Genomic DNA, 12,617 nt, shown 5'->3' with positions numbered 1-12,617 from the left:
ACCATTGTACATGAGCTCATTATTTAGCTTTTTCAAGTTGTATGATTCCTATTTTAATTAAATAATTTATGAAATAAAAATTAAGTAATGCATGCGGCAAATAGCCAATATTTTACCCCATGCATTACTTTTAATGTACCACAATGCTGTAACTGCCCTATGGAATCTCAATCTCTAACTAGATGGCATTTTGAAATAGTGGTATATAACATCCACTTGTTTTGCAGTTGCCATCATACTATACTATACATACCATTATCTTATGATAATTTCATAGGTCGTACTACGCTGTTTTGATGTACCGTTTTATTGTTTACTGCGTTTTGGAATATAGCGCCATATCGAAATACAAATGATAAAAAATACAAATACTTGTAGTGAGATCCTAAAAGTTTTATAACAGTGTTGTTATTGACGAATTGACTACTTCTGTGTAACTAAACATAGTCTTCTTTTAGACAACTACTATCCACCTGCATATGTTGCCCCTGCTTGGAGAAAAAGAGTCCCCTATACAAAAACAGAACCTAAACCTGAGAACCTGCATACTGGTAAGTACTTCTCACTTATATTATAATGAGTACACTTGACAAAGCGTTGTATACTTTAATGAAAATCATTTTCAAGTTGGGGAGGACAGACACGTTCTTTAACGCTATATCCAAAAAATGTCTCAATAGCTTCATTGGAGGTTTCAAGTCAGATATCTATAGAGGTAAGTGCTCACTGATATGATATATGTTTACCCTGCACGCAACAGAAACGACTGAGCCTTTCACCCATTTAATACCAATGCATTGAATACTTGGGTATTAGTACTACATGTTGCTGTCTATGGCTGGGAGAAATGAACAAGCTGTCATTATTTGACCGTAATACCTAGGTATTCCTTTTGTAACTCGCGCAGTAATCACAGACGTTACATCATAAATAGTGAGTTTCATGGGTAACTTTCCACTCTATATTGCTTCTCAGCCATACATTTACTCTAATCATGTATTACTCTTGTGATATGCGCAGCAGCCAACTCAAATGATGTTATATGGATGTAATATTGCAAAATGCTTAATTTATGATATAACATACACATAGTCCTTAATTATGTTTTGTCATTTTATGTCACGCCATCTCTGTAGTTCTGGTTTACTTTCAAGACAGTTATCTTTAGGTGTGAAAAATAAAATAATGTACCGATCATTGGGAGAGGGGACAACAATGAAATCAGGAGGCTGGGCTGGGGTTTTATTCGTTTGCAGTTTATATGTTTAAAAAAGTTTTACTGTTCATCATGACATCAACCCTGTACCTCTTAAACTAGTGATTACTATTTTTCTTTTAAATCTTTGCAGACTTTGATTAGGGAATCCCTCTGTCACTATTGGTTCCATGTATTGCACCTCTCACCCCCAACCAGGACTGTCCCTATGGGGTCCAGCACCCCCACTCCTCTTGCCCGCTGGGTAAGGAGGGGCACTGCACCTCAAAATAAAGTTCCAGTTAACAGGAGTTGGGCTACATTAGGGGTTCTTAGATCACTAATGGACACAGACACCAAGCATATTTTTATATGGATCCCAATGGGGACCCCTCTTCATTTATAAAACACTTTTACTTTTACCTATCATTCCCTTTTATTTCCCTAGGATTCCCCTGGCGTGTGCTCCAATTGGCTTCTGCTCCAACTAGATGAGGGCCTGTCATGTTATCTACCCTTTCCTTGGAGGGGTCATGGGAACCCTTAATGTGAGCTTGATGCAACAGACCCCTTACCTAACTAAGGTACCACCCACATGGAGTGTGAGGCCAGAGGATGCCCTCTGTGGGCGGTCCCATCTCGCTTAGTGGCCTCAGGCAGTCCGCCACATCCTCCCCACTAACTCATGCCAGGGAACCTCCCATCTACCCCCTTTATTATGTACTCTACACCTACACAACATTTAATCTACTTTACATTCTCCTTAACTACCCTACTCCCTACTTAATGTTTAATCTATGTAGCGATAATTAAATGTACAGAAAGAACGCTACATACATTTATATTACATAACCTGCGATAGCCACCCTGTAGTTATGGTTAAGTTGCTGAACTCATAGAAAGAGCATTTTTTGCACAGCTTATAAGTTTGGTGCTGTTTGACGAATCCTCACCAAACTTTGGTAAATTAGTATATGGCCACCTCGGAACAAATATGCAAAGTTTGGTGTGGTTTCAGTTTTCATCCAGGGGCAGCAAAGTTATAGGGGGGTCCCAACATTTTTGAAATCCTCAGACACAATGGAAAAATAATGTTGCTCGTACCTACTGCTGAAACCGCTGGATGGTTTTTCAACAAACTTGCGCCATGAGCAACGGCTTGGTCCCGAAAGTGTGCTTTTGTAAATTTGGTGTAAATCTGTCCAGTAGTTTTTTTGCGTGAAAATGGCCAAAATGTAGGTAACAAAATTGTGTGATATCTGGGTCTGGTGCACAGACTAATTTCCTGATTCGGAGTCCACGGAGATCGCTGGACCAATCGGAGGGTGGCTTGGTGTCTCTGGACAACAAAGATGCACACTATTTGGCTTTTTTTTAAAAGTGATGTGCGCCAGATTTTTTTAAACAGTCGCCATGTTGGGTCCCTGGACAGCTGCCAAATTCTGCGGAAAGAGCAGTGAGAACAAAGTCTGGAAAACATATTTAGGGATAGTTTGTGGCCGAAAAAGTGTCTGGAAAGGGTGGGGGAGTGGAAAAAAGTTGATAGGAAGCTGTTTTATATAAGTTAATAAAAGCATTGCATGTGCCACCGAGTCTGCGGACAAGGTAGTCCATGGACCAGCATGTGCCATCCGGGTCTTTTAAGGATTTCTGGTATGGAAAGAGGACATTGGGGGACTAGCCAATCAGTTTTTGTGGGTCTGGAGGAAGAGTTGAAGTGTACAGGTGTACAAGGTAGGAAGTGTTTTCTTTGTTGTTTAGTGAAGATGGTTATGGCTTTGGCTATGAAGAAGCAGAGTGTGTGGATGATGGGAGATTATTTGATCCATTCATTAAAAGGTGTATCCTGAATATCATGGCATCTCTGCTACTATTGGATTGGGCGAAGAGGAAGTTTTGTGGTATGCAGATTGTGGCTTAAACTGGGTAACTTTGTTACCATTCTGTGAGAGTATGGCTCACTTTAAAAGTCCAGATATTATTGTGCAATGTGGAGGCAACAGTTTGTGCTATGTTACTTCAGGATCTTTGCAGTTTACCATGAATGATATGTTCAGAAGCCTAATTGAAGTGTTTCCAGCTGTGAAGATCATTTTTTCTGAAATCTATGAAAGACAAATATAGTGAAGCTCAAACTCAAATGGAAGAAACTAGACAGCATGTCAATAAAGGTGTATGTGCGTCTTTATATGCTTTAGGAATGCCATCTTTGGACAACGAAAATATCAAATGGATGCAGTAAATAGTTCTTTTGAGGAGATGGAGTGCATATGACTGATTTCGGAAATCAAATTTTTCTTTTGAATATCCAAAATGCACTAAAACAATTTTAAACTTGTGAAATATGTCATGACATATGTTTTTAGTAGTTGTAGTAAATAAAAAACAAAAACAGAAAAAAAATTAGAAGCAGCTTTTGTGAGAGTTAGAAAAAATTAAATTCAGCAGAACATGTGTTAGTTCAGTATATAAAACCCTCAAAAAATAAAAAAGGTTATTTTAAGAGCCACCATTTTTGAATGAAAAACAACTTAATTGATGATAATTCACCCACCCATGCCTGAAATTTTCCAGATGTCCACGGCTTTTAGTACTGTCCGTGGACTATGCAGACTGCAACAGGTCCTGTGATTGTTATTTTTATTTTGAAAGGTGGGTCGCTTTTTTTGTCTTTCATATTTGGGGGATTATGCTTTTTTGTAGGATAGGTGAGAAGGTAAGGTGCGGGAGCGAAGGAGCACCAACCACAGATACTGAGGGGCAGTTGGACAGGGGAAGATGTTGGGTGTGCCTTAAATCTAAGGTTAGTGGCAGTGTTTCCTGTGCTCCTCGACTGCAGCCTCAAAAGCATTTTGAAGCTGCTCCCCCCTGCACAGCGGTGTGTTGAGAAAGGAAGAGTCTTTCTCAGAGCACCTGGGTGGTTGGAGCGAGTATGGCGTTGTATGGAGGTGGTCCCAAAAGAGTACTGCTCAGGTTGACCATGACTGAGTATGACCCCACACTCAATGCATTCAACCTTGGCAGCCCAATCTTTTGGTACACTCCTAATGGTCTTAAAGAACCACCACACCCATGGCTCTCTCTCAGGGTGATAGGGGTAGGAACTTCCTCTACTTCATCTTCCTGTTCCTCATCCTTCTCCGCATCATTGCACCTATTCCCCTGCCCTCCATGTGGTGATGGTGGTGGCCCCTGGGAAGGTGGGATGGCCATGACAGACAGATGCCATTCTTAAACTCCTGGAAGTAACTGTCAAAAGATGCTTTCTCCTGGTGTGCCAGATTGAGAATGACTAAAAGTAATTTTTGGATCCCTTCAGAGGAACCGTCCACGTACCACACGACTGTTCACGTACTACAGTGCTGAAAATAGACCTTTTAAAGTTGACAGATCAACAAAAAATGGGTGTAGGAGCTCTGGAAGGGTAGACGTTCAACTTGAAACACCCTATATTGGCTGAAAATGCAGTTTCAAACTATATGCGGTAACAGACACTGTCCATGGACATGCCATCATGCTGCACGGGTGTGGTGACATGATGGTGTCCGGGGCATCCACAGTGGTGGCAGGTTTCTGTGGAACCCCGCTGAGCGGGAGACGCAGGGCGCATGTTAATGGATGTCTGCAAATGGGTGCGTTGTCCGCAGAGTACTTAAAAGTGCATCATGCGAGACCGGACATGTCCGGACAGGGTGCGATGTCCACGGGTGGACAGGGTGCGATGTCCACGGGTGCCTGATTGCGTAAACGGATCCTCAGAACTGTTGTGATGTCTGCAGACTATTAATTGGGGTTTTAAGGGAAAAAAATAAGAATTTATTATACAATATATTTATAGTAGAAAATATACATTTATGTTTGAAAGGGATGGGGTATTATAATGGGAAACATAAATGGGAGAGTGGAATTTCAATACATTTATCATCTGGGGAGGGAGGGAGAGAAGTCTCATCACAGTGTCTTTGATTTATGTTTTGTTTGGGGTGATTTCTGGGGGAAGGGGGGTAGGTACAAGTAGGACAGTGATAATCAACATTTCTAATAACATGATTTTTAAGATAATTTAAAAGTACTTTAACGTCTATGCTAAGTTCATTCTATTTTGAAAACAAGATTATTATTTAATTCTGTACAGTTGGAGTTTGGTATTGTATTTCTGAATTGTTGGGAGTCTGCATAATTAATCTGTGATGTAGTTTCTTCATGTAAACTATGTACTATAAGAAAAGAAGAAATTATTATTTCAATGAGCTCTCCATAAATTACATTATTTGTTTATATTGAAAGATGTATTGTTTACCGTTAGAGATTTCATCTTCACTCATTTCTTCATTGGGAGAGTTTTCTTCTCTGTCAGGTCTGGATCAGTGGTGTATGTGGGAAAGTGTTATTAGGGTGCTGCTTGAATCTGTTAGAAATATGGTGCCTTAACTACTATGTTTCAGAGTGAGAGTAATAACCCAATCCAACATGGAGGAGAGGGGCTGGGAGCTGATTGGTCCAGGTAGTCACCTGGTGGACTTGGCAACATTCTAAACTGCCTTTCATCATCCAGTCTGTTCCAAGAAGGTCCTGTATATTTAGTTCTCCCATTTTAAATAATTACATTCAATTAAATACGTTTCCCTGACTCCCCAGTTTGAAGATTCTGAGCTACTCCAGCGTGGGACAAGACAACCTGAAACATCTAGTTGGAACGTTAAGTTTTCCTTGAGTTATTTGAAGATAAATATTCCTGGCAAGTGGAATAACCTGTGTCTGACTTTTTGAAATCATATGAGATTAAAACTGCTGTTTTTAGTTTAGGTATTTAGCTAGATGAAGTTATCTGAAGGAACTTTCAAATTGACTGATTCAAAACTCTTGAAGGGATTTTCAGCACATGTGTTTGCCTATTGGCATTTCTAGTGAAAGTTGTCAGTATAAATGTGTCAAACTTATCGTAGCTGCAGAGATATTTTTTGACAGCTTGTCTAGTGTTTTAAGGTTCCGTTGCGGAGTTATTGGTATTGACTGTTCAGTTTGTGTGCAAAGGAGATAAGAGTTTTGACAAGACAACGCTAGTGCGATACATTGTCAGTAATCTTTAAAGCGCATGTGCAATAGTAAGACGCTTTGTGAGAACAAGCAGAGTAATCTAGCGTGGCTGCGCGTAATTGTAAAGCAAACCGTTGTTTGTAGTCGCATGCGCGATAGTTGACAGTTCTTCTGGATCGGGCTTGAGAAGTTTAGTCCGCGTGTGTAAACAAATTATAGTAGTGTTTGTTTTGAATCCTTGATACGAATCGAGTGGTGACGCTTACTTAGGTCGACTGACGCATGCACAATTAAAGTCAGTCTTTCAAGGTCAGGCAAATGAAGTCATACGTGCGTGCATGAAAAACCATTGTAGCTTTAATAGTAAATCCTAGTATAATCTGAGAAACACCTCATTTAGATTGCGTGCTTATGCTTTCGTACAGAATTGATCTGGGAGCTTAATCAAAGTCTTGGAAGTCACAAGTTCTAGTTAATTAAATGGTAACACATGTTTTTTGTAGTTAGGACGTGAACTACACGTTAATCCAAACAGGAGAACTCCGTAGCTATTTTAAAGTGACTTTAAAGCATTTTGTCCGAGTCCTCACCTGCAATGAGCAACCAGAGATGCAAGCATTAAAATACTGCAGTATTTTCAGCACCATTTCAAGTAACTGACGAGAGAAGTAGCAGGTTATAGAAACATTTAAGAAAGTTACAGTCTGGTGAATAACTTTGGGCACTGAGGAGGGTTTGAGTTTTTGCAGGGAGAATATTTGAGTTGAGAATTGTTTATTAATTTTTCTCTGCAGATTGATGCCTGAACGAAGATAGAAATCTGTGTCATTTTTTATTTTCTCATCTTACCCTTTGCCCTGAGAGGGTTTGAACTTCAGCTGTTTGAATGATCAATTGTTGCTCACACCTTCTTGGGAGACTGTGGGGCTCAGCAGCTTCTGCAGACCGAAGAGATCAGGACCGGACACTTTTAGCCACTCAAGTGTGTTTGCTATTTTTGTCAAAAAAAGAAATGGTCATATTTGCTTATGAGAAATATTTATATAATGAATGGTGATAATATCAGTGGTTAAATTGCTTAATTTATAGAAAGAGTACTTTTTGGGCAGCTTATAACATTCGACAAATGGTCACCAACTTTTCAGAGAGGCGCATAATGACTGGATGTTTGAAAATATGATGTGAGTCATAATTTTAGAAACTGTCGCCATATTGGATGGGGGCATAATGGCCTTTGTCTGCGGACAGCGCAGTGAGGAGAAGAAGTCTGGAAAATATATTTGGGGTTATTTTGTGGACAAAAAACGGTGGGGGAGTGGAATATAAAGCTATTTTTATAGGTGAAAAAAGGTGTGCAGGTGCTGCTGTGTCTGTCGTTCTTTTTACTGTCCATAGAGGTTATTGGGATTCGGGGGTTGGTGTGGGGGTCTGGGAGAGTCTTGTTACTTGAGGGTGTATTGTACATACTTGTTATGGTTCTACATTATAAAACTGAAACACCAAAACACAAATTACAAAATTACAAAGCTCACTTCTTTGCATTTTGTACATTCGAGATTGTGGGATTTTTGTTTTATTTCTACCGTTGGCCATGTAATGTATGCAGGGGACACCCCTGCAACTCCTGCAGCACATAATATCGAACTAGGTTAGCGGAGGACACCCCCACCACCCCTTCTCCCATTGTATTATGGGCTTTGATTTCTTATGCTAGGTCTACATTTTGGGGTAAACCCCTTGTTATATGATATATGATATGATATGGCATTTATAACGCGCCTATACACAAGTGTATCAAGGCACGACGAGGCAAGGGAGGGGGAACAAAGGGAGGACAGACAATGATCCTACTACACCAGGTGTCATTCAGATCGCGCAAGTGCATGGGATGGTTTATTTCTGTTGTGCCATGCCCCCAAGAATCTGGCTGCTGGCCACATACACTATAGTAATATGTGTATAACTATTATAGGTGCTATAGGGGGAGTATTTGTAATATGGTTGAATGATATCTATGATATCTTTGAAGCGTTTATTTTGAAAGGTAGTCCGTTTATTTGACTTTCTGGCTTTTACATTTTTGGGGATTTAGCTTTTTTTGCAGTAGAGGCCAGGAAGTAAGGTAGGGAGGGAAATGAGGGAAGGGGCACCAACCACAGATATGGAGGGGCAGGTGAATAGGGGAAGATGTCGGGCATACTTCATATCTAAGTGAGGGGGCAGTGTTTCTTATGCTCTTTTATTAAAGCCTCGAAAGCACTTCAAAACTCCTCCCCCATGCAGAGTGGTGTGTTGCAGTATATACAGAGTACTGTTGTCTTGGAAAGATATGGATGAACAAACTCTTTTATGGCTTGCAAGGTAGCTGGTGGGATCTCCTGCCCCACAGCAGTAGGCTATCTGGTGGCATTAGCGGTAGAGGAAGATGACATAGAGGAAGAAAGCCTACTACTTCCTGAGAAAGGAACAGTCTTTCTGAGAGCACCTGGATGTTATGAGCGGATCTGGCTGGGCATGGACATGCTAGCAAAAGAGTACTGCCCATTTTATCCGCGACTGAGTATGATTCCACACTCAATGCATTCAACAGGGTAGCTCAAGCCTTTGGTACCCCTCGTACGGATTTAAAGAACTGTCACACCCATGATTCTCTCTGGGTGCTGGAGGTAGCCATTTCCTCCATCTCACCTTCCTGGTCCTCTTGATCCACCTCTGCATCATTGCACCTTTTCCCTTGTCCAGGACCTCCAGCTGGTGGTGGTCTTCGTGGCTCCTGGGGCGGAGGGATGGCCATGACTAAAGGCATTTGTTAGGTTAAATAGCAAGTGTGCTAATACTCTTCCAAGCAGCTGTTGTCTCCTGGATTGCAGATGGATAAGGAGTAAGAATAGGTCTATGAGCTGTGCAAGGGTAAACTTTCAGCTTAAACTTCCTAGATCGAATGAACATGCTGTTTCAAAACATCTATGAAGCACGACCCATTCGTGAACACGTTATCATGCTGCGCGCAAGCATGTGTTCACGTGACACTGTCCAGAAAGTCGACAGTGATGTCAGACGTTCGTGGACTTCGGCGAACAAAAAAAGGTGTAAAAAGTTGTAGAAAGTAAGTTGATAGAAGTGTTAAGAATGTTGCTATAAGGAGGGCAATGGCACAGTTTTCACTTGAAACTTCCTAGATTGCCCGAAAATGCTGCTATATTGGGGTTGAGTATTATATTAGGATGTTGTAGCAAACTCGGGTGCACTGGTAAAAACCGATGAAATTCAGTGAAAAAAATGTGTTAAAGGGACATTATGGTTTCAAGGAAAATCAAAAACCCCCAGAAATTCGCAAAGCAACCATAACTCGCACCACCACTGTGCACTGCTAAGACCCCAGGACAACAAAGATGACATCACAAATGTCATTGTCCCGTCTCAGGCTGGCCAACATTGGCTACGGCACCAGGGAGTCCAAGCTCTCCTTGCATCAGCAGCTGAGCCCCCTGTTTCAGTCTTTGTGGGGGGTTCCTAACGTGCCACCTAGCACCATTTACAGGATGTAGACCCTGGGTCGGGGGCTCTCGAGGTAATGATCCCTCAAATAAGTCTTCTTCTTCACCTCTGTTTCTCTCCTTCAACTGTCCTTTATCAACTGTATTTTTATTTTAAATCGTCTTTGGATTCTTTTCTCCCTTGTCCAGTCCTACACATGGATTCAGATATTTGTTTTATCCTGGTGTCTGTGGGCCTCATAAGGAGTTGGGCGAAATCCCAGTAATAACAGTGCGCCAGGATAACGCCCAACTAAATTTGCATTACCGATGCATTTGCGCCGGATCCCGAGTTCCAGCGGGGCAGCAAATCCCTGAGCTACTACCACTGTCGGTAACGGCACCAGCGGTAATAGCGCTGAAAACAGCCAAAAATACCCCGAAAATTGTAATTTTGTACCTCCAGCAAAAAGCTGAAGGTAAAAATGTCATTTTTCACCCAACTCGTGATTTGGCCAGCCCTTAAATGGGGCGGTAATACTGTTACCGCCTCATTTAAAGGCTCAGGCTAAACCCATGATGAGGCCTGTGTCTTTATTCCTAAGGACAAGCATGCAGTCTCTTGGAGACGGGCCCCATGAGGCCAAAGGCTACTCTATAATCTGGACTGCGCATGTGTGCCTTGACCTACCGAACATGGATTTTGGCATGTCTCAGCTTACTGGAGAAAAGACGTTGAACCTCACCAATACATCTTGCTTGCCTAATATGGCCTTGACAATGGTCATTGGCACCTGAAAGCATCATGGGGGCAGAGGTCCTACACTCATCACCTGCGGAGTATGTGACCAGAAGTATGTGTGAGCTGCTATATTTACCCAGAAGCACACCACCATATGACATCTTCTGGAGATAGAAATTGAGGGCGGACTACTCCCTCATTACAATGAAAAACTTTGTTCAAGCAAGAGGCAGGAATAGCATGCTAGAATGCCTTCCATGTGTCTATCAAAGTTTCGAGGTAAAGCATCACAGAATGTATAAAAAGAACAGATCTGGAAGGTGGGGTGGCAAGTTGGCTAGGAATGGATTAATGGCTACTATCCTGCCAATTAGTCTTGCAAACAAACCTAAATACAACTTTTGCTTAATCATAACCTGAAATTAAAGACAAGTTGTTTTGACATGCACACTTGTATGGATGATATTCCCTGGGTATAACCCTCAGAGCCAAAAACGAGCTCATCATTCAAAATAGGTATACCCAGCATACTTTCTCCCTGCCCTTAAAAACTAAAAACCCAAACCTAGCGCCCTTCATGCCGGAACCCATAACAGAAAACACATACTTGGCCTTCCAGTTTTTAAATATAATGCACAGTGAAATAAACTGATTTGCTGAAGTGTTCTTTAAGATCTGAAGATGGGATTGGAATCCAATCTGCACTTTAGACACTTGACAATATTGTATAAAGTGGCTTCACCTACATATTTATGATAGCAAGTTTAATTGAATCACATTGATCGTCAGCGTTAGGGGGGTTTTCTTTTTTAAGCAACTTTCCCTCCATTTCTATGGACCCCAAACATTTGCTTTTGTTTTTTAACTCTGTCCTGACTTTTTACAGTGAAGTGAAGTCTTCAGCTTCACTCCACTGCAGTTTTGCTCATTTGTGTGGGGAAACTGACAAGTCCTTAAGGCTGTAAGTACCCTTTTTGTGTTACATGTTGTCTATTCTTTGGGTAACATTTTATCATTTCACAATGCATCTTACAATGCAGTGCAATGGGCTTTCCTTTGGATGACCCTAGACTACACTCAAACGTTTTTTTTATTACTTTTGGATGTGTCTAAGGACAAGCTGATGCGGCAGTGACATTTTGACAATTTTTTCAATACTTTCCGTTAGCTCTACCGCATTTACCTCATTTGGGTCCTAACTGTGGCTAGTGTCCTACCATGATTGTGCCATGAGGTTGCTTGCTTGTTCGTTTAGCCATCTTGTCCTGTGGCCTTCTTTCTGCCCGGCTAGGTCAGGAAAATAATTTTATGGTCATGCATTACCCGGGAAATCCTTAGTTTTTGCAGACTAGTGCAGACCATGTGAGTGTGTTCCCAGAGAGTGGGCTGGGACTGTCTGGTCTCAATCCACATATTGGTGCCTGAGAGTCTGGTGTGCATGCTTGCATGAGACCCACAGTGTTACCTGATTGGACCACTGCTACGTGCAAGTGTGGGCCAGATCTTGCTTTTGGAGGGCTGAGTCCAAACACTCACCTGACTTCGGATAAGGAGAGGAGTCCTGCAGCCAAGCCTCAGAGATCCTGGAGAAATCCTGCAATTAACCAATTATCCTGCCCAGCTCTGAAGACTGTGCAACAGTCTTAAAAAGGCCTGGTGACTAACTTTCGCTACAATTCCGGTAGAGCCTTGCATGGCTGGTGATTTTCAGAAGTCCTTCAGTTGAGCTTTGACCCTTGAAGTGGTGGGACCAACAACTACCACCGCATGCATGGTGTCCTACGAAGAGGATCCCTTTGAAGTGCCGCTGGCCCATCCAGTAGCTGACCAGCTCGAACTTAGGGAACCTAGGGCTTCTGTGCTGCAGACATCGCCCGTCTGCATTTCAGCTCAGAACTTTGGGAACCCCAAGCTTGTCCTACAAGAGTAATCTCTGTGAAATGTCAGCATCCCAGCCTGTAAGGGACCCAAGGTACAAGGCTGACTCTGACTGCGACAACTGTGTCCCCTCCTGTCACCGTCCAATAATGAAAAATGCCAGAAACTGATTTCAAGCATCCAGTCATCTGCAAAGAGGAGGCCTGCACCCAACATAGCTGCTTTCTTCAACAGGAACACGTTGCACCAGAATCTGTGACTGATCGGGGATTCACTTGAACATGCAACT

General features: G+C 41.9%; 1 protein-coding gene across 10 annotated transcripts in view; it reads left to right on the top strand.

The window, feature by feature from the left end:
- The window catches only part of C12H12orf50 (chromosome 12 C12orf50 homolog), an 826,751-nt gene that overhangs the window by 641,246 nt on the left and 172,888 nt on the right, over positions 1–12,617 (top strand). For all 10 annotated transcript variants that reach the window (XM_069627751.1, XM_069627750.1, XM_069627746.1 and 7 more), the window contains one exon: positions 459–551. In XM_069627751.1, the coding sequence (XP_069483852.1) occupies positions 459–551 (93 nt within the window). The remainder of the gene's footprint in view (positions 1–458; positions 552–12,617) is intronic.

Source organism: Ambystoma mexicanum, chromosome 12 (assembly GCF_040938575.1).
Source record: "Ambystoma mexicanum isolate Mex_15411 chromosome 12, UKY_AmexF1_1, whole genome shotgun sequence".
Taxonomy (NCBI): Eukaryota; Metazoa; Chordata; class Amphibia; order Caudata; family Ambystomatidae; genus Ambystoma; species Ambystoma mexicanum.
The sequence above is the reverse complement of the archived record's forward strand: the minus strand, read 5'-3'. Positions and strand labels throughout refer to the sequence as shown.